This window comes from Agelaius tricolor, unplaced genomic scaffold (genome assembly GCF_023055355.1).
Source record: "Agelaius tricolor isolate 1412-34295 unplaced genomic scaffold, bAgeTri1.0.p SCAF_43, whole genome shotgun sequence".
Lineage (NCBI taxonomy): Eukaryota > Metazoa > Chordata > Aves > Passeriformes > Icteridae > Agelaius > Agelaius tricolor.
In genome coordinates this window covers 1,080,140-1,107,277 of record NW_027269303.1, presented here as the reverse complement: position 1 = coordinate 1,107,277, position 27,138 = coordinate 1,080,140, and the positions used below count along the sequence as shown (strand labels likewise).

The 27,138-nt window shown below is 53.6% G+C and overlaps 2 protein-coding genes across 2 annotated transcripts; one reads left to right on the top strand and one right to left on the bottom strand.

Annotated features, from left to right (window-relative positions):
- Positions 1 to 5,769: 5,769 nt before the first annotated feature.
- Positions 5,770 to 6,964, bottom strand: LOC139603969 (olfactory receptor 14C36-like). Its single transcript, XM_071454966.1, has one exon. It carries the CDS (start codon positions 6,962 to 6,964, stop codon positions 6,032 to 6,034), a length of 933 nt encoding a protein of 310 aa, XP_071311067.1. The 3' UTR covers positions 5,770 to 6,031.
- A 16,584-nt stretch (positions 6,965 to 23,548) lies between these two features.
- On the top strand, positions 23,549 to 24,833 carry LOC139604034 (olfactory receptor 14A16-like; the record flags this gene model as incomplete). The annotated part of the gene is made up of 2 exons (XM_071455021.1): positions 23,549 to 23,635; positions 23,983 to 24,833. Coding segments are annotated over 2 exons (330 nt in total), but the record flags the coding sequence as incomplete, so codon positions are not given.
- Positions 24,834 to 27,138: the final 2,305 nt, after the last annotated feature.

Genomic DNA, 27,138 nt, shown 5'->3' with positions numbered 1-27,138 from the left:
AAGGAGGCCATTGTGACCCTACAGGGCCCTATGGAACTAAGGATTCATGTGATAGCGTGGGACCCCATGGAACCAAAGGTCCATTGTGACATTGAGGGGCCTCATGGAATCCTGGAGGCCATGATGACATTTTGCGGCCCCGTTGAATCAAGGGGCTCTGCAGGGCCTCATGGAACCAAGGAGACCCTTCTGACACTGTGAGTCCCCATGGAACCAGGGGTCCATTGTGACACCAAGGTACCAAGAAGACCCCTGTGACACAGCAAGGCCTCGTGGAAGCAAGGGACCATTGTGACATCATGGGGTCCCATGATGTCAAGTGGACAGTGTGACACATCTAGGCCTCATGGAACCAAGGATCCAATATGACACCACCATTGTGACACTGCAGGGCCCCATGGAAAAAGGGGAACAGGTAACAGGTCTGGTTGGCTTAGCCTGACTGGTCCAACTGCCCTTGGCTTGTAAAGGGTCTCTTCTCGTGTACCCCTGAAACACTGGGGCTCTGGACTTTCCTTCCTATGGAAAAGAACTTTCCTTCTCGTTCAAGCATCCATGACCAAAATGGGATTCCCTCTCCCAAATTCCCAAATTCCCAATATCCAGGGATTGCTCCCAGACAAAAGCTGCCATTAACAACAAGTCTGGCTGACCTTGACTTTCTGAGAGCTGGCTCTCACCTGCCTTCAACACTGGAGCTCTGTGCTTTCCTTCCTATGGAAAAGAAACCTCCCTCCTCCACAGGCACCCATGGCCAAAACGCGTACTTTTCCTCCAAAATTCCCTACAAGCTAGGGTTTCTCAAGACAAAAGCTGCCAGGACAGACTGCTCTGTCTGGCCTTAGCTTCTGGTGGTCGCCTCTATTCTGCCCTGAAACACTGGGGCTCGGCGCTTTCCTTCCCATGGAAAAGAACTATCCTTCTTCTCCAGGTGCCCATGACCAAAATTGGGATTCCACCTCCAAAAGTCCTATATTCAAAGTTTCTTCCTAAAGAAAAGCTGCCATTACAGACAGGACTGGCTGGCCTTGGCCTCCTTAGGGCCAGCTCTCCCCTTCCTTTCAAACACAGGGGCTCCATGCTTTCCTTCCAATGGAAAAGATCTGGCCTCCTCATCCAGGCTAAATGGGCTGAAATTGGGATTCAACATTCAAAACTTCAAATATCCAAGAGTTGCTCCCAGACAAACCTGTCAGGACAGACAGGCCCATCTGGTCTTGGCCCCTGCTGACTGCAGTTCATCAGTGGTCAGTGGCTGATCGGTTCCATTGACTGGACATGGCTCTGGACACTTCCCTTGGAGCATCTCCAGGGAAGGAATGCTGGGGCTGTCACCACTGGGGTGTCACAGACAGGGGAACATGGGGGCTCTGAGGTTTCCTTTCTGTGGAGACCAATGTGACACTTCAGGGCCTCATGAAACCAAGGGGCCACTGTGACACTGTGGGGCCTCGTGGAACCAAGGACATCTTTGTGGCTCTGTTGGGCCGCATGGTCCAAAGGGGCCAGTGTGAAGCAGCAGGGCTTTGTGGAACCAAGAGGCCATTGCTGCATTTCTGGGCCTTGTGGAGCCAAAGGGCCGCTGTGATCCTGCGGGGCACTGTGGATCCATGGAGAGCATTTTGGCATTGCAAGGCCCCATGGAATCGTGGAGACCCTTGTGACACTGTGGGACCCCAGGGAACCAAAGGGCCACTGTGATCCTGCAGGGCCTCTTGGAAGCACGGGGCCATTGTGACACTTCAGAAGCAAGGAGAACATTGTGACACTGCAGAGTGCCATGAAACCAAAGGAATATGGAACAAGTCTGGCTTGCTTGGCCTCCCAGGGGCCACTTGACAGGCCCAGCTGATCTTGGAATGTTGAGGGCTGCCTCTCATCACCCCTGGAGAATTGGGGCTCTGTGCTTTCCTTCCCATGGAAAAGAACTGTCCGTCTTTCCAGGAGCCCATGGCTAAAACTGATACTCACTCAGAAAAATTCCCTACATGCAAGGGTTCTCCCAGACAAAAGCTGCCAGGAAAGAGAGCACTGGCTGGCCTTGGCCTCTGGCGGTCACCTCTCATCTCAAGGAAGCTCTAAGGAAAATATTTGAACAGGTTTGACTGCTGGAACATCAATGAGTCTCACGCACTTAAAAACCCAGATGCTATTCTGATCATGTGTCCTTTTATTCTTATTGTGTATTATGCATGAAAGATTACTTTCAGCTAAAAAATATCATTCTTCCCACTTTACCAGTGTTATCTGACACAAAATACCCCCTCTGTATATGGATGCAGGTCACCTGTATAAGCAAACACAATAAACAATCCAGCAGAAATTATTTGTCTCTGCTCCCATCTGTCGCATCTCCTCTGGAGCTGGAGGTGCAGCCCCAGCACCGGGGAGGGCTCAGGGGCCACAAGCTCAGCTCCCAAACAGAGAACTTGCGGACCCTGAGCTGCTCTTCTTGGGCCCTGCACGCTCAGCCAGGCTGAGATGGACACTGATGGTTTCTGGGCCAGGCTCTCGGAGCCCAGCCCAGCTCCCTGCAAGCTCTGCCAGCTGCCCTGAGCTCTGGGCAGCACCAAGGGCCTCTCTGAGCCCAGCCCAGCCGGCTCTGGCCCCACAGCTCTGCTCAGGCCAGGCTGCTCTGGGCACTGCCCCACGGCCTCAGCCCCTGCCAAGGGCACAGAGGCAGCTGCAGCTGCCACAGGACTCAGCCCCAGCCATGGGGGAAGGTGCCTGGCCAAGGCCAAAGGAGGCTCCCTGGCTGCCCTGCTCCCCTTGGCCTGAGGTGCTGAGAGCTCTGCAGCCCCTGCTGCCATCCCATCTGCCCAGGGCAGCACAAGAGCCCTGGCCTTGGGGCCCTCAAGAGCTGCTCCTGCTCCAGGCCCAGGGCCCATGCCAAAGCTGGGGCAGCCACAAAGCTGTGCCCATTTCTGTTTGTTACTGCTCTGATGGAGGTGGATCTTCAGCCACTTGGAGCTGATGATGAATTTTGCTACTCCAGAGGCCTCTTCTTTCTTGAGCTCTTCAGTTGAGGAATTCAGTGAGAAAAGCTCATAAATATTTGTTTGAAACACCTTAACAAGAAAAGCCCCTGGAAAAATTGATGTTTTCAATTATTCTCTGGTTAGTTAGACAAATTTCAGAAATGCATTCTAATGTCCAAATGATATTGACCCCCAGCACCTTCTAAGGCAGTCTGAACAGATATTAAAATCAAGACCCTTCATGGCTGACATTTAATCAGACTTTGTCCCCACTCCCTCTCCACCATTTGCCTCATCCAACCCCTGGCACTCCTGTGGATCAGGAATAGTGTGGCCAGCAGGAGCAGGGCAAGGATTCTTGTCCTGTGCTCAGCACTGGTTGGGCAGCACCTCGAGTGCTGTGTCCAGTTCTGGGCCCCCCAATTTAGGAAGGACCTGGAGGGGCTGGAGCGTGTCCAGAGACGGGCAACAAGGCTGGGGAGGGGTGTGGAACACAAGTCCTGTGAGGAGTGGCTGAGAGAGCTGGGGTTGTTTATCCTGGAGAAGAGGAGGCTCATGGGAGACCTCATCACTGTCTACAACTCCCTGACAGGAGGGTGCAGCCAGGTGGGGGTCGGGCTCTTTTCCCAGGGAACAGTGACAGGACAAGAGGACACAGCCTTCAGCTGCACCAGGGGATTTTTAGACTGGACATTAGAAAATATTCTCCACACAAAGGGTGGTTGGGCGTTGGAATGCGTTGGAGGGTAGATAGGTGAGTCACGATCCCTGGAGGTGTTTAAGGAAAGACTGAGTGCCATGGTCTGGGTGCGAATGTGGTGTCTGGTCCCAGGTTGGACTTGATGCTCTCCAAGGTCATTTCCAGCCTGGTTGATTCTCTGATGATTGTGACACTGCAGGGCCTGGGGAAGCAAGGGGCCATTGTGACACTGTGGGGCGGAATGGAAGCAAGGAGTCCATTGTGACAGTCTGGGTCCTCCTGGAACCACAGAGGCCATTGTGACCCTGCAGGGCCTTGTGGAACCAAGGGGCCATTGTGACACTGCAGCACCAAGGAATTCATTGTGGCACTCTGAGGCCCCATGGAACCACAGAGGCCACTGTGACCCTGCAGGGCCTTGTGGAACCATGCAGAGCATTGTGACAGAGCAGGACGTGGTGTCACGATGGGGCCATTGTGACACTGCAGGACCCCATGGAACCAAGGGACCAGGGCTGCTCCTCAGGGACTCATGGAATGAAGGAAACATGTTTGACACCGTGGTGGCCCTTGGGACCAAGAGGCCATTGTGACACTGTGGAACCAAGGAGAGCATTGCTGCACTGCCAGACCTCATGGAACCAAGGATCCATTGTGACACTGCAAGGCCCAAGGATCCAAGGGACTTTGTGACACCAAGGGGTCCCATGGAACCAAAGGGACTTTCTGACACTGGGAGGCCTCATGGAATCATAGAGACCATTGGGACACTCAGGGGCCTCATGAAAGCATGGTGACACCGAGGTGTCTGGGAGTGTGGATCTGCTGGAGGGTAGGAGGGCTCTGCACAGGGCCCTGGACAGGCAAGTCCAAGTTCCGGGTCCTGCACTTTGGCCACAACAACCTCTGCAGCGCTAAAAGCTGGGGACAGAGTGGCTGGAGAGCAGCCAGGCAGAAAGGGACCTGCAGGGACTGATGGACAGCAGGCTGGACATGAGGCAGCAGTGTGCCCAGGTGGCCGAGAAGGCCAATGGCTCCTGGCCTGGATCAGGAATGGTGTGGCCAGCAGGAGCAGGGCAGGGATTCTTCTACTGTGCTCGGGGGCACTGCTTGGGAAGCACCTCGAGTGCTGTGTCCATATCTGGGCCCCCTGGGGTGGGCAAGAGGAAGAAATTTGAAGCAGGAGGAGTAAATAAGCAAAGGTGCAGCCAAAGAAATTCTCAGGGCAGTTTGGGGGTGGCTGCCAGGCAGCCCTGGCTCTGAGCAAAAGCGTCTGCAGTGGCACAGGAAACTCCCAGCTGATGGGAACAAACTTTCTGGCTGAGTGCAGACGCCAGGACAAAGCTGAGTGGTTTCCCTGGTGTCCCGCAGGCCTTGCTGACCCCCAGGGGCTGATGGCATTTGTGCTCCCTCAGGTTCATGTCCCCACAGCAACAGCATGGGGGTGCTGGCCCTGCTGTGTGCAATGCAAACAGGGGCTGCTGAGGCAGTGCTGCCGTGTCTGTGCCTGCAAGGATGGGGCACCTGTGTGAGCTGGGGGAGAGGCCAGGGCTGCAGAGGGGAGATGTTGTTGGCAGCTGCATGAGGATGCTCTGGGATGCTGCCCTGGGCTGTGCAGTGCACTGGGCATGGATCAGCCCCTGCTCTGCTGCTCCTTCCCGTCTGCCCCAGGGCCCTTGCAGAGCCCCAGCCATGCTGTTTGCCCCCAGCCTGCCCACGGCCAGCCTGGGGCTGCTCACAGGGGTTTCTGTGCTGAGCATTGGCCTGGCCGTGTTCTTGAGAGAGCCTGGGCAAGGAGCCTGGAGCCCCCAGGGCCTGGCCTGAGGCGTCAGTGCTGCCCCAGCAGTGCCCATGGCCTGTCCCTGCTGCAGCCCCGGCACTGCCACCCCCAGGGCTGTGCCCGGCCCCGAGAGCACTCAGGCCCTGCAGCAACACCAGGGCCACCAGGGCAGCGGGGCAGGGCCACGGCAGCAGCACTGGCAACACCAAGTGCTGCTGCTGCTGCTGCTGCTGGGCACAGCTGCTGGGCCAGCACTGATCTGCCCCAGCTCTGCACACAGACATTGCTGCTGCAGCTCCAGAGAAGGCAACAAAACGGCATCTCTGCAGAAAACTCTGCTGGGAGATCCTTTAGGTCCTTTAAAGGCACCAAGAGCGCAGCCCCTGATTGACACAGTCTGTGACCACAGGGAAGATAGAGAAAAAAAAAATGAGAAATGGCATAAGGAATGGCTTTTCATTGTGGACCATATGAAAAAAATAAAACAAGGGAAAGAAATCTCCAAAATGAAACCAACAAGAAGTATCAAAAATGAGTATTATTATAAGTGATTTACAGAAATTCTCCAGCAGTTTAATGTTTCTGAAAGCATCCAGTCATCAGTCTCCACACTGCAGCCTTGAGCTCCTGGTTCCTCAGGCTGTAGATGAGGGGGTTCAGGGCTGGAGGCACCACCGAGTACAGAACTGACAGGGCGAGATCCAGGGATGGGGAGGACATGGAGGGGGGCTTCAGGTAGGCAAATGAGGCGGGAAAGAAGAACAGAGAGACTACGGCCAGGTGAGGGAGGCAGGTGGAAAAGGCTTTGTGCCGTCCCTGCTCAGAGGGAATCCTCAGCACAGCCCTGAAGATCTGCACATAGGAGAAAACAATGAACACAAAACAGCCAAATGCTAAACACACACTAACAACCATAAGCCCGATTTCCCTGAGGTAGGATTTGGAGCAGGATAGCTTGAGGACTGGGGGGATTTCACAGAAGAACTGGCCCAGGGCATTGCCATGGCACAGGGGCAGGGAAAATGTATTGGCCGTGTGCAGCAGTGAATAGAGAAAGGCACTGGCCCAGGCAGCTGCTGCCATGTGGGCACAAGCTCTGCTGCCCAGGAGGGTCCCGTAGTGCAGGGGTTTGCAGATGGACACGTAGCGGTCGTAGCACATGATGGTCAGGAGATAAAACTCTGCTGAGATGAAGAACACAAAGAAAAAGAGCTGAGCAGCACATCCTGTGTAGGAGATGTTCCTGGTGTTCCAGAGGGAATTGTGCATGGCTTTGGGGACAGTGGTGCAGATGGAGCCCAGGTCAGCGAGGGCCAGGTTGAGCAGGAAGAAGAACATGGGCATGTGCAGGTGGTGGCCGCAGGCTACGGCGCTGATGATGAGGCCGTTGCCCAGGAGGGCAGCCAGGGAGATGCCCAGCAAGAGGCAGAAGTGCAGGAGCTGCAGCTGCCGCGTGTCTGCCAATGCCAGCAGGAGGAAGTGCCTGATGCAGCTGCTGTTGGACATTTGCTGTGCCTTGGCATGGGGAGCTGTAAAAGAAATAATCTTGGATTAGTTGGGTTTGGAGAGGACTTGAAATATCCCAGCACAGCCTGGGGACACTTTCCCCCCACTGCCTGCCCAGGGCTCTGCTGCCTGGAGCTGTCCCTGCCAGCAGCTGCTTCCCTGTGCCCAGGGCTGGGCCCTGCCAGTGCTGCCAGAGCCCAGCCCAGCCCTGGGGGCTCAGCTCTGCCCTGCAGAGCCCTCCCAGCTCAGGCACTGCCCAGGGGCAGCTCTGCCTCTGCAGGCTCTGATGGCAACGTCAGAGCAACCCTGAGGAGGCTGGAAAAGTGACACTGATGCTGCCTGTGAGGGGCTCTGTGCTGATTTCTGTGACTTCCTGGTTTATTACATCTGATAGATTTTTTTGTTTTCTCAATCTGAAGTAAGAGATGAATATCTATGTGCAATTTCCCATCCAGGCAACCTAGAGCAGTAGATTAAAAAAGCAGGATTTTCCCTTCTATGCAGTCCCTGCCTTGCTGTGCTTCCTGTATAATCTACTTGAAAAGGTTCTGCAGTTCAATGTCATGCTGGGAGCAGTCCTGAACAATGCAGCATCCTCCCCACACAAGGAGAACACTTCCAAGCCTCACCAGCTGTCTCCTGCCACCCAGATCTTGTCCCCCAGTGCTGGGAGCAGCTGCCAGGGCTGGCTGAGAGCTGTCCCTGGCAGGCAGCAGAGTCCCTGCCCCAGCACAGCGCCCTGGGCTGCAGGACCCTGCTCTGCAGGACAGCCCTGGGCACCCCTGGCTGCTCTGCACAAGAGACAAGCAGAGAATGTACTCACAGGCTCTGCAGGCATTGGCATGTTCCAGCTTGAGGAGATGGCTCCAGGAGCTGCAGCTGCATTGTCCTGCAGCCAGAGGTTCCTGTGCCAAGGGCTGGCAGTGATTTTGCCCCAGGCAGACTGGGCACTGGCAGCCCCTTGTGCTGCCCTCAGCATCCCCCCCTAGCCCACATCCCAGTGGCCTCAAGGATCTGCTGCAAGGAGTCCCTGGGGAGCCTTGCTCAGCAATGGCCCTGGGGGCTCCTTCATGCTCCCTGCAGGGACTGCAGGTTTTTCAAAGGACTTTGGCTTTGGCTTTTGCCTTGGAGTCTCTGAGAGGTTTGTGCAATCATGGCTTCCAATTATCTGCTGTAATTAGTCCCTGGAGATTCTCTGCCTGTTGCAGCATTGATTGGGACTCATTAATACTTCAGGGTACTTAAGTTTTTTAAGCTACTTCCTCTTTCCCTTTTGATACAGACTCTATGAAAAAGATTGTGCATTTACAGGCTCCAATTATCTGCTTAATGAGTCTCTGGAGAGCCGTTATCAGTAACAACATTCAGTGCGCTCATTAATGCTTTAAGGTACTTTAGTTATTTTAAGGTACTTGGTGTTTCCCTTTTGATACAGACTGTGAGAGGTTTGTGCAATCATGGCCCCAATTATCTGCTTTAATGAGCCCCTGGAGAGCTTTGTACTGACACTCAGTGGGGCTCAGAAGCTTTGAGCTTCTCAAAATTTTTAAGGTAGTTTGGAATTTCCTTTCCACTCTGAGTCTCTGAGATGTTTTTGGCTAATCCTGGCCTCCAATTGTCTCCTCCAAGGGATCCATGCGGAGCCTGTGTTGGGCATGGACCTCACTGAGACCCATTCATGCTTTGAGACACTTTGGGGTTTTCTTCTGGCTTTGACTCCTGGAAAGGTTTGTGCAATCTCCTCTCAGGCCCTGAGGTTCAAGGGCTCAGCTCCAAATGCACCACAGGGCTCATTAGGATGCGGCAAGTCCTGACGAACCATGGCTCTGCCTTGATTTCCCTCTGCTCTAATGCAGTTTATCAGGAATGTATCTGGAGTGATTTTTGGTTTGCTAATTTGAGATTTCTCAGCCAATGCACCTATCAGTGCAGTGGGATCAGTGTTGGCTAATTACCATTGCATTCACTGGAATATATTTACTCATTTCCTGCTGTGAGATAGGATTAGGAGAAAGGCAAAGTAGGCTCAAAATTTTAAAAGGGTATATAGAAAAGTTTATTACCACTAGATAGAAAAAAGAATAATAAGAATCTGAACATTTCTCCTCTCCCTACAACCTTTTCTTTCTTACTGACAATGCAAGGAGACAAAACCTGAAAGTTTCAGTCAGTTTACACCATCTAGAACAGTCTTTCTTCAGTTCACTTAGGGAGAGGAGACTCTCTTTCATGCTATGGAGACTTCTCCATAAGAAAAATGTTCTCTTGTGGCTCTCAATTCCCACGAAGAGCAGGTGCCCAGAAAATATGCAAGTGTGAAGTCCCTCCCATTTTTCATAGCTTAACCCACAGCTGTTTTTATGGGCCATGTCAACTAATGGGGTATGAGTTTAAAGATGAGCTGTTCAAGAGCAAAGATTCTCTTCATCTATTTCTGAAATCATCTTCATCTCTGAGAACAGAGATCTTCTTCTTCTCTCCCTGAGGGCACAGGATCTCACCACTCTTCTCTCTTTCTCTGTTTAAACTTCTCATGGGATCACAGCTACTTCAACATTTGCTTACTTTAGCATGGAGGTTTTTGCTGAACAGGTCATCTCCCCATATTTTCAAATAGTTATAGGGAAAAGAGAGTCTGATATATTAATTCCATCCTTCTCCATAGCTTTACAAGAGGATTTCAGCCCCAAGATCAAGGCATCTCCTCATTCCTCCCATCTGGGACTCAGCTTCCCCTTCAGTGACCTGGGTGTCTTCATGTTTGTCCTTTTCTCTCACTGGAGGGAGGATGGAAGCACTGAAAGAGTTCATATCTCACCCGGGGCCTGCAGATGGTTCCGTGCCCCCGGCCGGGCTCGGTGCTTGCGGCCGGAGCTGTTTTACGATGGAGGTTTCTGCAGCGGCTGCGCTGGGGCTGTGTCAGGATGGGCTGCGCTGGGGCAGGGCCAGGATCTCAGCAGCCAGGCCAGAGCACAGCAGCAGCACGGCCGGGGGCCGATGGCTTCTCCTGCCCCTGCCCGGGGCTTGCGGCTGAAGCCCCAAGGGTGGCAGAATCTTGGCCGAGCCGGCCCGGCCCGGGGCTGCTCCTGGGGCCCAGCGGATCCTGGCTGGGCCCGGGCTGGCGGCGGGGCAGGGCTCAGCAGGGCCCAGATGTTCCCAACTGCAGCCATGGCCCGGCCCGGCCTCGGCCCCGCGGCCTCCCCTGCCCTGCCCGGCAGCCGATGGGGCCTGGCGGGGTCCCTGGGAAGGGGCCCGGCCCCACGGCAGGAGCCGCCCGGCCCGGCCTGGCTGAGACGGGGCCGGGTCAGCCTTGTTACTTCTGTGCCAGCCAGAAGGGAAAGAGACCCTCCCAGGCTTTCCCATCTTTAACATGTGCCTTCACGGAGGCGTGTACAGTTTCCTTCATAGTTTAACAGATTGCCAATTCTCAAAGATAATTACTGATTGTTTTTTTTGTCAGACACGGAGGAAACTGCTAGCAGCTTCTCTTAGAACATCACTTCCGTGATGCAAAACCAACACAACAGCGCAGAGCACAGAGCTCCTTTGTCCATATATAGTGCTCATGTGCCCGAGGTTTCAAAATACCTCCCTGGGAGATCTCCGGGCCCTCTCCAAGGTGTTTTCAAATGAAAACATTCAGCTCAGAGTCTAAGAAAATCACCAGAGGACAGGGCCAGCCTGGCCTGTCTGTCCTGGCTACTTTTGTCTGAGATCAGTCCTTGGATAAACAGAATTGAGAGGCCAAATTCTAATTTTGGCCATGGTCCCTGGACCTGAAAGCCGGTTCTTTTCCATAGGAAGGAAGGAACAGAGCCCCAGTGTTTCAGGGGCAGATGAGAAATGGCCACCAGAGGCCAAGGCCAGCCAGAGCAAGCAGGATTTTGTTCTGAGTGATATCCTTGCATATAGGAATTGCTTTAGGGAGAGTTTCAATTTTGGCAATGGGCATCTGAAAAGGGGGGCGGTTCTTTCCCATAGCAAGAAAAGCACGGAGCCCCAGTTTTCCAGGAGCTGATGAGAGGCGGCCCTTGACATTGCAACATCAGCCAGACCTGTCAGGGGACCCCTGGGAAGCCAAACCAGCCAGGTCTGTTCCATGTTCCCTCAGTTCCATGGGGCCCCACAGTGTCCCAATGGTCCCTTGCTTCCCTGAGGCCCTGAGGTGTCATAATGCCCCCTTGGTGACACCAGGCCCTGAAGGGTCCCAATGGTCTCCATGGTTCCATCAGGCCCCACGGAGCCATAATGGTCTCTGGGTTCCATGAAGCCCCACTGTGTCACCATGGCCCCTTGGTTCCATGGGCTCCAGTGGTGCCACAATGATTCCCTTGGTTCCATGAGGTCTCCACAGTGTCCCAGTGATCTCCATGGGGAGGGAAGAACCCAGCCCCAGTGTTGCAGGGGCAGTCACCAGAGGTCCAGGCCACCCAGGCTTGATGGTACTGGCAGATTGTGCCTGGGAGCAACCCTTGGATATCCAGAATTTTGGAGGTGGAATCCAATTTCAGACATGGGCACCTGGAGGATAAGGATGCTTGTTTTCCATTGGAAAGAAAGCACGGAACACTGATTACACAGTGACATTTGGGGATCTATGGGGAGTATTGGGGATTGTTCCTGCACCTCGTGACCCAACAGGAGCTTCTCTAATAAATGTTGCCTGAAGCTCCCACTGTGGTCATGACAGGAACCCATGTGAGTGTCTGGGACATCCCGGCTCTTTGGCAGCCTGGGGACTCCTGGGATGTCACCATGGGATGGCTGTGACTGTCTCTGACCCCAGGGCTCTTTACCATCCCAGAAAGCCCTGGGAGGCATCCATGGAGCCCCTGTCTCTGTGTGTGACATTCCAGCTCTGGAACAGCCTGGAGACTATTGGAAAGTCCCCATGGAACCCTTCTGAGGACCTGTGACAAATCTGATCCTTAGCAGGCAACCATCACCAGTCCACTGTTGCTATGGTCAGTTTCCATGGCAACCATCACCAGCCCCCTGCTGCTATGCTCAGTCCCTTGGCAGCTCCATGGAGACCCCATGCCAGGGGTGGTTGCCATGGACACCAGCTCAGGCCTGCAGCCAGAGCCCGTTGCCATGGCAACCATTGGCAGCCCCCATCCCCAGGCTGATGGGATCCCAGAAGCACAGAATTGGCTGAGCTGGGAGGGACCCATCAGGATCCTCCAGTCCAACTGCTGGCCCTGCACAGGACACCCCAACAATGCCAGGCTGGGCCTGGCAGCGCTGGCCAAACGCTGCTGCAGCTCAGAGAGCCCTGGAGCTGGGACCCTTCCCTGGGGAGCCTGGCCAGGGCCCCAGCAGCCTCTGGGCAAAAACCTTTTCCTGACATCCAACCTGAGCCTGCCCCAACTCAGCTGCAGCCGCTCCCTCCACTCCTGTCCCTGGGCACCAGAGGGAAGAGGTTCCCACAGCCCCAGCCAGGGACCCGCTCCCAAGGCTGCTGCCATGGCCACCAGGGCTGGCACCAGCTGGGATGCTCGCTTTCCACGGGCCGGGCTTCAGGAATGGGATTCCCCAATTTCCTGCTCCCGCTAAAACCGCGCTGCCCTCGCTGCCCTCCCGCCTCCCATGGAAAGCACAAAAGGCAAAGATCCCAGGCTGGGATAAGAACAATTTATTGGGAACAGCAACGAGATAAGGAACAAACAGGAACAGAAACAATATTGATAACAGAAGGGATAAATAAAACTGTTTACAGGGAAAACTACAACACAACTCACAGGGTCTGCCTGGCTACAATATTTCTTGCCTGGAAAGGACACCCTTCTCCTCAGGGAGAGAGAGAGAGTCCCTTTCCTGTCCCTGGCAATGATCTGAGGTGGGACTGAATGTAATGACAGGGCCATGGCCAGACCCTCATGTTTTTCAATGCCACATCAGGTCATTGGCAAAGGGCAGGAAAAGGTACAGGTGTCTTCCCAGCATGGATCACAGGGAACATGGATCACCAGGGCTCTTTGCAATCTGGCTTCTCCCATGGGGGATGAAGCTGGAGTGGTGCATGAAGCTGTTCCTGCAATCGAGGCACTTGCAGGGCTTCATTTACGGGTGGCTCCGTTGGTGTCTTGTCAAATGAGAGCTTCTGGTGAAGCTCTTCCCACACTGGGGACACTCGTAGGGCCTCTGCCTCTCCCCAGTGTGGATGCGCTGGTGCCTGATGAGGGTGGAATTGTGCTTGAAGCTCTTCCCGCAGTCAGGGCAGTAGAAGGGCCTCTCATCCGCATGAATCCGCTCATGCAGGAGGAGATTTGAGCTGGTCCGAAACCTCTTCCCACACGTGCGGCACTCGTAGGGTCTCTCCCCAGTGTGGATGAGCTGGTGCCTGATGAGGTGGTACTTGCGCTTGAAGCCCATCCCGCAATCAGGGCAGGGGAAGGGCCTTTCCTCTGTGTGAATCTGCCGGTGCCTGGCGAGATCAGGGCTGGTGTGAAACCTCTTCTGGCACTCAGGACACTCGTAGGGCCTCTCCCCAGTGTGGATGCACTGGTGGGTCAAAAGGGTGGAGCTGCAGCTGAAGCCCTTCCCACACTCCCCACACTCATAGGGCCATTCCCTGGTGTGGATCATCTGGTGGCTGATCAGGGTGCTGCTCTGCCTGAAGCTCTTCCCACACTCCAAGCACTTGTGGGGCTTTTTCCCATCATGAAGCTGCTCATGGGCCACCAGCTCCGAGCTCTGGCTGAAGCTCTGTCCACCTTCCTGGCTCAGGGTGGGTCTTTCCTCCTCAGAGCACCCTGGGCTGGGTTTGGAGCCCCTTCTCCTGTGGGATCTCTGGGACTTGTCCTCCACGTTGGAATTCTGCACTGTGGAGCCACTCAAAATGGCCTCTTCCACGATGTTCTGCCTTGGGGATTTGTCCTCCGTGGTCTCCATCCTCAGCTTCTTCCCTGGGGGAGGAAGGACAAGGAGAGGATGGGATTTGCCTCCGTGCCAGAGGGAAGGGGAAGGAGATCCCCCCAGTGCATCCCCAGCAGGACGGGGTTGGCAGCAGGGTTGTCCTACAGCCGGGGGCTGTGCTGGGCTGGGAGATGGAGCAGGAGAGAGGGGGAAAGGGGCACTGACTTCCTCCTCACCTGCCTGGGGCTCCTGGGGCACCTTCTTCTTCCTCACAGCCTCCTCCTCCATCTGGCCAAGTTTATGGGATGGAAAATCCTGTTTTGAGAAGAAAACAAGGGATAAGTACATTGAATTTTGTACTTGTTTGAAGGCAAACCTGGGGAGGGTCTAAACCAGGATTACAATTTAATAAGAAAATTAAGATCAAGGCAATGATGCAGAAACACTGCCTTAAACTGACAGAGTCAGGATATAACCCGACACCCTGCTGGTCAGGGTGGTGGCAGCAGTCCCATTAAATGGTGGCTGCAGTCCTGTGGGAGTGATGAACGTGATTCTGTCCAAGCAGTGATCCTGTAGAAGGGTCTGGTCTTCCTCTGAAGGTCCAGTGGTGGTTCTGGAGCTCTTGTCCTCTGTGAATCCAGTAGGCAAGCTGCTCCTGGTGTTGCAAGGCTCACCTTATATGCAGGTAGGAATGCTTGGATCCTCCCCCTGGGCGGAGCATGCCACAATGGGAGGATGGAATTTGATCAGTCCTGCAGTGACACCCAATGGCCCATTCCCAGAAGATATCTCCCCTGGAGGGCGTTATCAGGGCTGAGTCATGGAAGAGATCAAGAACACTGCCCCACCTGTTTCTAGCAGTTGATGAAGATGGGGATTGAAAACATGCATTTGGTTCCAACTTACATTGCAGCCTGAAACAGTGGGGGAATCCCTGCTCAGGGGGTGAACACCACCCCCCTTACCCAAACCGGCTCAGGTGTAAAACCCCCACCCTGGGAAGGCCACACACACACAGGGGACAATGTCACACTTGCCCTGCTCCAGGGCAAATGGCATCTCTCTAATATTTTCTTAACCAGATTGCAAAATTATTTTGGCACAGTGAGTTCAGGGTACTGTTCTTTGACCCCTGTTGCTTTTGACAACAGCATGGTTCCTTCCTCTGAGGAGGTTGTGGGTCTCTCTGGAGGAACTCTTGGAAACTTGGATGCAGCTTCCTCTGAGCAACCTATGAGAGAACTGATGAGGAAAATGGCTGTTGTGGGACTGGAGTGTAAAGAAAATACTTTGTTGTCCCTACTTGAAAAGTTTGTTAAAATCACTGGTGGAAATGGAGCAAATGATACCAGCAAGACTGACAAGGTTCATTCACCACATGGCGAGGAACACAAGGCTGCTAAAAGTCCCACAAGAAGCCCAGCTCAAGTAGCTAAATTCCCAAATAACTACTGAATTCCCAGGCTTGGTTTTTTTCCAAATGTGAGAATCATTATTCTCTTCATCCCTGTCACCTTTGTGACAGCTACACAGAGCTTCCACTGCCTTTTAATAATATCTGTATTGGGCCGAATTTGCACTTTTCTTTAATTGTAACCTGCCAGCAGCTGAGCTGGAGCTGTGCAGGAACCAAGGAAACTTGGAATTGCCACAGAATTGCTTCTATTGTCAGCCGGTGCTGCGGCGGCCGTGGGGCAGAGGGGTGGGAAAGGGGGCTCCGGGGTGGCAGTGGAGGAAATGCCGGGCCCGGGGGCTGAGCACAGGGCTGAGCACGCAGAGATGGTTTTGTTCTTGCTGAGCTCGCACTGAGCCAAGGCCTGTCCTGCCCCTCATTCGGCCACGCTGGGGAGGGGCTGAGGGTGTGGGGGAGCTTGGGAGGGGACACAGCCAGGACAGGAGATCCCAGCTGACCCCAGGGATACCCCAGACCATAGGACATCATGATCAGTGCATGAAGTGTGGGGATCAAGGAGGAAGGGGGCACAGTTGCAGTGAGGGTTTTGTCTCCCCAGGTAACACTTAGGCAGGATTGGGCCCTGTTTCGCCAGTGGGCAGGGCCCGCACCAAAGACACAGACACCAACTTAACTTAAGGAACAGTGTAATTTAGATAATGCAAATTTGCAAAAAATTACAAAAATATTAGGTAGGCAAAGCAAATAATCATTAGTAAATAATTCCGAAAGAGAAGATGTTGAAATGAGTATCAAACAACTGTCCATTTCTGGCTGCAGGCTCTGGAGATTCTATCTCTGCCTTCAATCAGGGTTGCATTCCCTAAAGAATCCTGGTATCAAATCCTGCTTTCCAAGGCTGGAACAGTGTCTCAGGTTTAGCTGGGTGTGTATTCAATTACCCTCTGTTAAAGTTGGGGCAATTATCATCTGTTAATTGAGCAGTTTACTTTATCTCTTCCACATGAATCCTCCCTCCAGGGAGATATCTTCTGTTAATGGGCCATTGAGTGTCACTGATAAAAATTCCATCATCCCATTGTGAGAAGATCTGCCCAGAGGGAGGAGCCAAGCATTCCTACCTGGAGATAATCTGAGAATGTGAACAACAGAGTCAGCCTTCTCCCACAAGATTCCCAGAAGAGCAGCTTTCAGCTCCACTGGATCCCAGAAGAAGACCAGGCCGATCGACGCCACAACTGGACCTTCCGAGGAAAACTCCAATCTTCTAAGGATCACTGCTCCAACAGAACCACACCTGTCCCTGCAGGAGCACTGCAACCACCATTTAACAGGAGTGCTACCAACACTCTGACCCACAGGGTGTCAGGTCGTATTCTTACTCTGTAAGTAGTTTTTAGTACTACTGCATTTGTATTTTTAATTTTCCTTCTGAAGAATTGTTATTCCTATTCCCATAGACTTTGCTTGACAGCCCCTTGTTTTGAAAATTATAATTCCAAGTGAAGGGATTAACATTTTCCATTTCAGGGGAGTCTCCTGCCTTCCTTAGCAGACACCTGTCTTTTCAAACTGACACAATACCCTGGGACAGCCAGGCAGGTGAGGAGGAAGTCAGTGCCCCTTTCCCCCTCTCTCCTGCTCCATCTCCCAGCCCAGCACAGCCCCCGGCTGCAGGACAACCCTGCTGCCAACCCCGTCCTGCTGGGGATGCACTGGGGGGATCTCCTTCCCCTTCCCTGTGGCACGGAGGCAAATCCCATCCTCTCCTTGTCTTTCCTCCCCCAGAGAAGAAGCTGAGGATGGAGACCACGGAGGACAAATCCCCAAGGCAGAACATCGTGGAAGAGGCCATTTTAAGTGGCTCCATGGTGCAGAATTCCAACGTGGAGGAAAAGCCCCAGAGATTCCACAGGAGGAGGGGCTCCAAACCCAGCCCAGGGTGCTCTGAGGAGGAAAGACCCACCCTGAGACAGGAAGGTGGACAGAGCTCAGAGCTGGTGGCCCATGAGCAGCTTCATGATGGGAAAAAGCCCCACAAGTGCTTGGAGTGTGGGAAGAGCTTCAGGCAGAGCAGCACCCTGATCAGCCACCAGATCATCCACACTGGGGAATGGCCCTATGAGTGTGGGGAGTGTGGGAAGGGCTTCAGCTGCAGCTCTGCCCTCATCAACCACCAACGCATCCACACTGGGGAGAGGCCCTACGAGTTTCCCCAGTGTCAGAAGAGGTTTCAGACCAGCTCCAGTCTCCTCTGCCACCAGCAGATTCACACTGGGGAGAGGCCCTTCTGCTGCCCTGACTGTGGGAAGGGCTTCAAGCACAACTCCACCGTCGTCACCCACTGGTGCAGCCACGCTGGGGAGAGCCCCTACGAATGTCCCCAGTGTGGGAAGAGCTTCACCAGCAGCTCTCACTTGACCAGACACCCACGGAGCCGCCAGTAAGGAAAGCCCTGCAAATGCCCCAGCTGCAGGAACAGCTTCATGCACCGCTCCAGCTTCATCCCCCTTTAGAGGACCCGCATTGGGAAGAGTCCTGGGGATCCGTGTTGCCCATAATCCATGCTGGGAAGACACCTCTCCCTTTTCCTGCCCGTGACATGATGTGGGATTGAAGAACATGATGGTCTGGCCATGGCCCTTTCATTACATTCACTCCCACCTCAGGCTATTGCCAGGGGCAGGAAAGGGACCTTCTCTCTCTCTCCCAGAGGAGAAGGGTGTCCTTTCCAGACAGGGGAAATTGTGGCTGGAAAGAGACAGTCAGTTGTGTTGTAGTTTTCCCTGTCAAAGTTTTATTTATCCCTTCTGTTATCAATATTGTTTCTGTTCCATTTTTTCCTTATCTCGTTGCTGTTCCCAATAAATTGTTCTTATCCCAGCCCGGGATCTTTGCCTTTTGTGCTTTCCATGGGAGGCAGGGGGGCAGCGAGGGCAGCGTGGTTTTAGCAGGAGCAGGAAATTGGGGAATCCCATTCCTGAAGCCCGGCCCGTGGAAAGCGAGCATCCCAGCTGGTGCCAGCCCTGGTGGCCATGGCAACCACCCCTGGCATGGGGTCTCCATGGAGCTGCCAAGGGACTGAGCACAGCAACAGGGGACTGGTGATGGTTGCCATGGAAACTGACTACAGCAACAGGGTCCTGGTGATGGTTGCCTGCTAAGGATCAGATTTGTCACAGGCCCTCACAGGGGTTCCATGGGGACTTTCCAAGAGTCTCCAGGCTGTTCCAGAGCTGGAATGTCACAGGCAGAGACAGGGGCTCCATGGAGACCTCCCAGGGCTTTCTGGGGATGGTAAAGAGCCCTGGGGTCAGAGGCAGTCACAGCCATTCCATGGTGACATCCCAGGAGTCCCCAGGCTGCCAAAGAGCCGGGATGTCCCAGACACTCACATGGGTTCCTGTCATGGGCACAGTGGGAGCTTCAGGCAACATTTATTAGAGAAGCTCCTGTTGGGTCACGAGGTGCAGAAACGATCCCCAATACTCCCCATAGATCCCCAAATGTCACTGTGTAATCAGTGTTCCGTTCTTTCTTTCCAATGGAAAACAAGCATCCTTATCCTCCAGGTGTCCATGTCTGAAATTGGGATTCCACCTCCAAAATTCTGGATATCCAAGGGTTGCTCCCAGGCACAATCTGCCAGTACCATCATGCCTGGGTGGCCTTGACCTCTGGTGACTGCCCCTGCAACACTGGGGCTGGGTTCTTCCCTCCCCATGGAGATCACTGGGACACTGTGGGACCTCATGGAACCAAGGGGATCATTGTGGCACCACTGGAGCCCATGGAACCAAGGGGCCATGGTGACACAGTGGGGCTTCATGGAACCCAGAGACCATTATGGCTCTGTGGGGCCTGATGGAACCATGGAGACCATTGGGACCCTTCAGGGCCTGGTGTCACCAAGGGGGCATTATGGCACCTCAGGGCCTCAGGGAAGCAAGGGACCATTGGGACACTGTGGGGCCCCATGGAACTGAGGGAACATGGAACAGGCCTGGCTGGTTTGGCTTCCCAGGGGTCCCCTGACAGGTCTGGCTGATGTTGCAATGTCAAGGGCCGCCTCTCATCAGCTCCTGGAAAACTGGGGCTCCGTGCTTTTCTTGCTATGGGAAAGAACCACCCCCCTTTTCAGATGCCCATTGCCAAAATTGAAACTCTCCCTAAAGCAATTCCTATATGCAAGGATATCACTCAGAACAAAATCCTGCTTGCTCTGGCTGGCCTTGGCCTCTGGTGGCCATTTCTCATCTGCCCCTGAAACACTGGGGCTCTGTTCCTTCCTTCCTATGGAAAAGAACCGGCTTTCAGGTCCAGGGACCATGGCCAAAATTAGAATTTGGCCTCTCAATTCTGTTTATCCAAGGACTGATCTCAGACAAAAGTAGCCAGGACAGACAGGCCAGGCTGGCCCTGTCCTCTGGTGATTTTCTTAGACTCTGAGCTGAATGTTTTCATTTGAAAACACCTTGGAGAGGGCCCGGAGATCTCCCAGGGAGGTATTTTGAAACCTCGGGCACATGAGCACTATATATGGACAAAGGAGCTCTGTGCTCTGTGCAGTTGTGGTGGTTTTGCATCACGAAAGTGATGTTCTAAGAGAAGCTGCTAGCAGTTTCCTCCGTGTCTGACAAAAAAAACAATCAGTAATTATCTTTGAGAATTGGCAATCTGTTAAACTATGAAGGAAACTGTACACGCCTCTGTGAAGACACATGTTAAAGATGGGAAAGCCTGGGAGGGTCTCTTTCCCTTCTGGCTGGCACAGAGGTAACAAGGCTGACCCGGCCCCGTCTCAGCCAGGCCGGGCCGGGCGGCTCCTGCCGTGGGGCCGGGCCCATTCCCAGGGACCCCGCCAGGCCCCATCGGCTGCCGGGCAGGGCAGGGGAAGCCGCGGGGCCGAGGCCGGGCCGGGCCATGGCTGCAGTTGGGAACATCTGGGCCCTGCTGAGCCCTGCCCCGCCGCCAGCCCGGGCCCAGCCAGGATCCGCCGGGCCCCAGGAGCAGCCCCGGGCCGGGCCGGCTCGGCCAAGATTCTGCCACCCTTGGGCTTCAGCCGCAAGCCCCGGGCAGGGGCAGGAGAAGCCATCGGCCCCCGGCCGTGCTGCTGCTGTGCTCTGGCCTGGCTGCTGAGATCCTGGCCCTGCCCCAGCGCAGCCCATCCTGACACAGCCCCAGCGCAGCCGCTGCAGAAACCTCTATCGTAAAACAGCTCCGGCTGCAAGCACCGAGCCCGGCCGGGGGCACGGAACCAATCTGCAGGCCCCGGGTGAGATATGAACTCTTTCAGTGCTTCCATCCTCCCTCCAGTGAGAGAAAAGGACAAACTGCAGGCACAGAGAGGAGCAACATGAAGACACCGAGGTCAGTGAAGGGAAAGTTGAGTCCCAGATGGAAGGGATGAGGAGATGCCTTGATCTTGGGGCTGAAATCCTCTTGAAAAGCTATGGAGAAGGATGTAATTAATATATCAGACTCTCTTTTCCCCTATAACTATTTGAAAATATGGGGAGATGACCTGTTCAGCAAAGGCCTCCATGGTAAACTAGGCAAATGTTGAAGTAGCTGTGATCCTATGAGAAGTTTAAAGAGAGAAAGAGAGAAGAGTGGTGAGATCCTCTGCCCTCAGGGAGTGAAGAAGATCTCTGTTCTCAGAGATGAAGATGATTTCATAAATAGATGAAGAGAATCTTTGCTCTTGAACAGCTCATCTCTAAACTCATACCCCATTAGTTGACATGGCCCATAAAAACAGCTGTGGGAAAAGCTATGAAAAATGGGAGGGACTTGACAATTGCAGATTTTCTGGGCAGCTGCTCTTCGTGGGAATTGAGAGCCACGAGCAAATGTTTTTCTTATGGAGAAGTCTCCATTGCATGAAAGCGAGAATCCTCTCCCTAAGTGAACTGAAGAAAGACTGTTCTAGATGGTATAAACTGACTGAAACTTTCAGGTTTTGTCTCCTTGCATTGTCAGTAAGAAAGAAAAGGTTGTAGGGAGAGGAGAAGTGTTCAGATTCTTATTACTCTTTCTTCTTTTTACTGGTAATAAACTTTTCTGTATACCCTTTAAAAATTTTGAGCCTACTTTGCCTTTCTCTTATTATTCTTTTTTCTATCTAGTGGTAATAAACTTTTCTATATACCCTTTTAAAATGTTGAGCCTACTTTGCCTTTCTCCTAATCCTATCTCACAGCAGGAAATGAGTAAATATATTCCAGTGAATGCAATGGTAATTAGCCAACACTGATCCCACTGCACTGATAGGTGCATTGGCTGAGAAATCTCAAATTAGCAAACCAAAAATCACTCCAGATACATTCCTGATAAACTGCATTAGAGCAGAGGGAAATCAAGGCAGAGCCATGGTTCGTCAGGACTTGCCGCATCCTAATGAGCCCTGTGGTGCATTTGGAGCTGAGCCCTTGAACCTCAGGGCCTGAGAGGAGATTGCACAAACCTTTCCAGGAGTCAAAGCCAGAAGAAAACCCCAAAGTGTCTCAAAGCATGAATGGGTCTCAGTGAGGTCCATGCCCAACACAGGCTCCGCATGGATCCCTTGGAGGAGACAATTGGAGGCCAGGATTAGCCAAAAACATCTCAGAGACTCAGAGTGGAAAGGAAATTCCAAACTACCTTAAAAATTTTGAGAAGCTCAAAGCTTCTGAGCCCCACTGAGTGTCAGTACAAAGCTCTCCAGGGGCTCATTAAAGCAGATAATTGGGGCCATGATTGCACAAACCTCTCACAGTCTGTATCAAAAGGGAAACACCAAGTACCTTAAAATAACTAAAGTACCTTAAAGCATTAATGAGCGCACTGAATGTTGTTACTGATAACGGCTCTCCAGAGACTCATTAAGCAGATAATTGGAGCCTGTAAATGCACAATCTTTTTCATAGAGTCTGTATCAAAAGGGAAAGAGGAAGTAGCTTAAAAAACTTAAGTACCCTGAAGTATTAATGAGTCCCAATCAATGCTGCAACAGGCAGAGAATCTCCAGGGACTAATTACAGCAGATAATTGGAAGCCATGATTGCACAAACCTCTCAGAGACTCCAAGGCAAAAGCCAAAGCCAAAGTCCTTTGAAAAACCTGCAGTCCCTGCAGGGAGCATGAAGGAGCCCCCAGGGCCATTGCTGAGCAAGGCTCCCCAGGGACTCCTTGCAGCAGATCCTTGAGGCCACTGGGATGTGGGCTAGGGGGGGATGCTGAGGGCAGCACAAGGGGCTGCCAGTGCCCAGTCTGCCTGGGGCAAAATCACTGCCAGCCCTTGGCACAGGAACCTCTGGCTGCAGGACAATGCAGCTGCAGCTCCTGGAGCCATCTCCTCAAGCTGGAACATGCCAATGCCTGCAGAGCCTGTGAGTACATTCTCTGCTTGTCTCTTGTGCAGAGCAGCCAGGGGTGCCCAGGGCTGTCCTGCAGAGCAGGGTCCGGCAGCCCAGGGCGCTGTGCTGGGGCAGGGACTCTGCTGCCTGCCAGGGACAGCTCTCAGCCAGCCCTGGCAGCTGCTCCCAGCATTGGGGGACAAGATCTGGGTGGCAGGAGACAGCTGGTGAGGCTTGGAAGTGTTCTCCTTGTGTGGGGAGGATGCTGCATTGTTCAGGACTGCTCCCAGCATGACATTGAACTGCAGAACCTTTTCAAGTAGATTATACAGGAAGCACAGCAAGGCAGGGACTGCATAGAAGGGAAAATCCTGCTTTTTTAATCTACTGCTCTAGGTTGCCTGGATGGGAAATTGCACATAGATATTCATCTCTTACTTCAGATTGAGAAAACAAAAAAATCTATCAGATGTAATAAACCAGGAAGTCACAGAAATCAGCACAGAGCCCCTCACAGGCAGCATCAGTGTCACTTTTCCAGCCTCCTCAGGGTTGCTCTGACGTTGCCATCAGAGCCTGCAGAGCCAGAGCTGCCCCTGGGCAGTGCCTGAGCTGGGAGGGCTCTGCAGGGCAGAGCTGAGCCCCCAGGGCTGGGCTGGGCTCTGGCAGCACTGGCAGGGCCCAGCCCTGGGCACAGGGAAGCAGCTGCTGGCAGGGACAGCTCCAGGCAGCAGAGCCCTGGGCAGGCAGTGGGGGGAAAGTGCCCCAGGATGTGCTGGGATATTTCAAGTCCTCTCCAAACCCAACTATTCCATGATTACTTTTCTTACAGATCCCCATGCCAAGGCATCACAGCAAATGTCCAACAGCAGCTCCATCAGGCCATTCCTCCTGCTGGCATTGGCAGACACGCGGCAGCTGCAGCTCCTGCACTTCTGCCTCTTGCTGGGCATCTCCCTGGCTGCCCTCCTGGGCAACGGCCTCATCATCAGCGCCGTAGCCTGCGGCCACCACCTGCACACGCCCATGTTCTTCTTCCTGCTCAACCTGGCCCTCGCTGACCTGGGCTCCATCTGCACCACTGTCCCCAAAGCCATGCACAATTCCATCTGGGACACCAGGAACATCTCCTACACTGGATGTGCTGCTCAGCTCTTTTTCTTTATGTTCTTCATCTCAGCAGAGTTTTATTTGCTGACGATCATGTGCTATGCTACGACTGCTACGTGTCCATCTGCAAACCCCTGCACTACGGGACCCTCGTGGGCAGCAGAGCTTGTGCCCACATGGCAGCAGCTGCCTGGGCCAGTGCCTTTCTCAATGCTCTCATGCACACGGCCAATACATTTTCCCTGCCCCTTTGCCATGGCAATGCCCTGGGCCAGTTCTTCTGTGAAATCCCTCAGATCCTCAAGCTCTCCTGCTCAAAATCCTACCTCAGGGAATTTGGGCTCATTGCTGTAAGTGTGTGTTTAGATTTTGTTTGTTTTGTGTTCATTGTTTTCTCCTATGTGCAGATCTTCAGGGCTGTGCTGAGGATCCCCTCTGAGCAGGGACGGCACAAAGCCTTTTCCACCTGCCTCCCTCACCTGGCCGTGCTCTCTCTGTTCTTCAGCACTGGTGCTTCTCTGTACCTGAAGCCCCCCTGAAAGGAAGGTGTAGAGCTACCAGACGTAGAACGGCGAAGTCCTTCAATGTCCAGCCAATGGAGTTCACCAGGTCACGTCTGGGGAGGTCTCCGGGTTGCAGTTCATCCAAACTCTTATTATACTCTTTTTCTTTATGGGGGAAGGGGTAAAACTTGAAACTGAATCAAAGGTAGTCTATTGTATTTTGGGGGGAAAATGGTATTTAGAGAAGGGTACACACAGTCCATGTTCTCAGCAGTGGGTGAGAGCCATTGTCTTCTTGGTCCACTGCTCACACCTGCAACATCCATCTTGCTTTGGTCAGCTTGCCTCCCCCACACACCTCCCCCAGGTTGGGGGTCTCAGTCCCAGTCCTTGGAAAGAGTGGGGGGGACCTTTTCCCATAGGGATTTCATGTCCTGGTCTTTGATGGAGAGGCTTCTTACATCTCAGTCTGTCTGTCACAGTGGTTTTAAGACAAGTGAGGGGTCTGTGGAGAGCTAGGGATCTGCCTGCGGAAGATCTCGGGCTGTACGGGTAGATAAGAAGGCCCCCCTCACCCTGCAGTCTGACCTTTGCTCTGTACCCGGCCGCACCCGGCCGGATGTGAGCAGAGGGAAGTGACACAGACTGCCCAAACCATAAATACCCCTGAGACCCGTCAATAAATGCCATTTGCTGTCCACCACATTGGTGTATGTAGCATTGGACCGAGTGACCCTGGGCCTTGGGTCACCGTGCCGGACCTCCCGAACCAGGTCGCTATGCCATAACGGCAACATCTGATGCCGAAACCCCGGGAAAATCGCAGCGCCCGGAGTTCGGGATTTCGCCTGGACAGGGGACCGGCGGCTGCACAGCAGGCCTAGTGCAGCGGGGGGGACGCCCCGGGACCAGCGTGGACCATGGAAGCCATAGCGAAGGTCGTAACTCAGATGCATGCTCAATGGGGGATTGATTGTAAGCTAAAAGATTTATGTCTTGCTATACCGAGACTTATTAAGCTGGGGGCGATAGACAGCCCGGTGGACATTCTCCATTCGGAGATATGGGATACTTGTACAAAGGTTTTAGCTAAGGAAACTATGTCCGCAGGCTCAGGGGAAGCTCTAAAGTCATGGGGCAGAGTCGTGCAGGCTCTGCAGAAAGCTAGAGAAGAGCAGGAGACCTGGAAAGCCGCGCAGGCTTGGCTATTAGCCACGCCGCAGTTGGGGGTGGGCGCGGCAATGCAAACCACGGAGGGCTTCGATCAGATCAGCACCGCGGAACCGTGAGCGCTGGATTCCCCCGAGCAGACCGCTTCACCATCAGAGGGGGGGAACGCGCGCGGGCGTTTTGGTGGGGGTTAACGGAGGAAGCGCAGGAGGCGGCGAAATTGCCGGACCCCAAAGGGGTGGATAAAAGCGCAACCCCTCCGTATGCGTTTGAAAATGGCGCCGAACCGCGTGTTCAGGGCGGAAAGGAAAACACGGGGGGCGGAAATGCAGTCAGCCTGCTTAACAACGCATGCGCGGGCAAGCAGGGGGACGGGGCGGCCCCCCGCGGAGGAGCGTAAGGCCAATCAGAGTGCTCAGTTCACTTTAGGTCCTTGTGGGATCTCAGCACATCGTTCCCGATGTCCAGAGATGCTAGGAGAACCCTTGGGGGTCTCGAAAACCCTGGAATGTTGCCAAGAGTGTTTGGTGGCTTGATTTTGATCCATCCACAGAAGTAACAAGAGTCTGAGGACAAGAGAATCGCTTTAGAGTACAAGGTGTAAAAGAGACACATTTAGAGGGTGAGATATAGACTTTAAGGTTTTTGGTACAGGGGGGTTATGGAGACAAGATGGAGAGATCAGGGCGTGTCTTGTCCTTCTTCTTTCTTCTTCTTGTCCTCCATCTCCTGTGATGATGTTGGCACTTGGGGATTGGTTTCTGGTGAAGGTGCACTTGCTAACATGGGCGAAAAGCATTGGGAAATAAAGGTAAATATTGTATACGTAGGTTTTAGTATAAAAAGACATGACCGCCCCGTGGGTGGTCAGAGAGTGCCTGTGACTGCCTGCAGATCAGACCTCTGTTGGGCAGACAGAAAAATTTTGTAGATAAGAAATAATAAACAACCTGAAGACCGAAAGCTGAAGAGTCCAGACTCGTCCTTTGCATCGCGCCCACCAAAGAACCACTCTACCCATGTCGGGGCAGAGACAGACAGCCGGACCCGACATTTGGCGTCCCTGGGTGGGCACCCCGTGGGCACCGGCACCCCGTGGGCACCCGGCGGCGACCCGGGGGGAAGCTCGGCAGCGACCGGCGATCCAGCAGCATCCAGCAGCCTTCGCTGAGCCACGGTGAGCTCTGCTGTGCACCTCTTGCACAGGGGCAGCCTTGAAGCACCGAGTGGGCAGCTCCCGAGTTGGACTCATTCCCAGGAGAGCCTGATAACTCCTTGGGAAAACAGCCAGAAAGCAGCCAGGAGAATCTGAAAACGCAGCAGCCGCAGAAAACATCGCACTCCACCTCAGCCGAAGAAAGTTCGTAGCAGGACAGCCCGGATCGGAATCGGAAAGGCGCCTCCGGATCCATCTCCTGTGACCTGCAGGCCAGAGACCAGGAGCCTCCGGACTGCTCTGACGACAGGAATTCGGTGAGAAGGTCAAGAATTAAGAACATGGGGGGTACACTTTCCCAGGAACAAATAGAAATTCTGTCCGACCTACAAGGCGTGGCAGACACACACACTAAGGGGATCCCAAAGAAAAAGCTTAGAGAATTATTGCTGTGGGTGCGGTGTAATTACCCGTACTCCGAAACAAGGCTGTTATTTGAAGTAGGCTTTTGGCAAGAAGTTAACAGACACCTATATTTTCTAGCCATCAATGAGGATAAGACAGCCTTAAAATTGCTGTCTTCAGCAAGAATTATGTTAGAGGCGACCTCGACTCAATTTAGG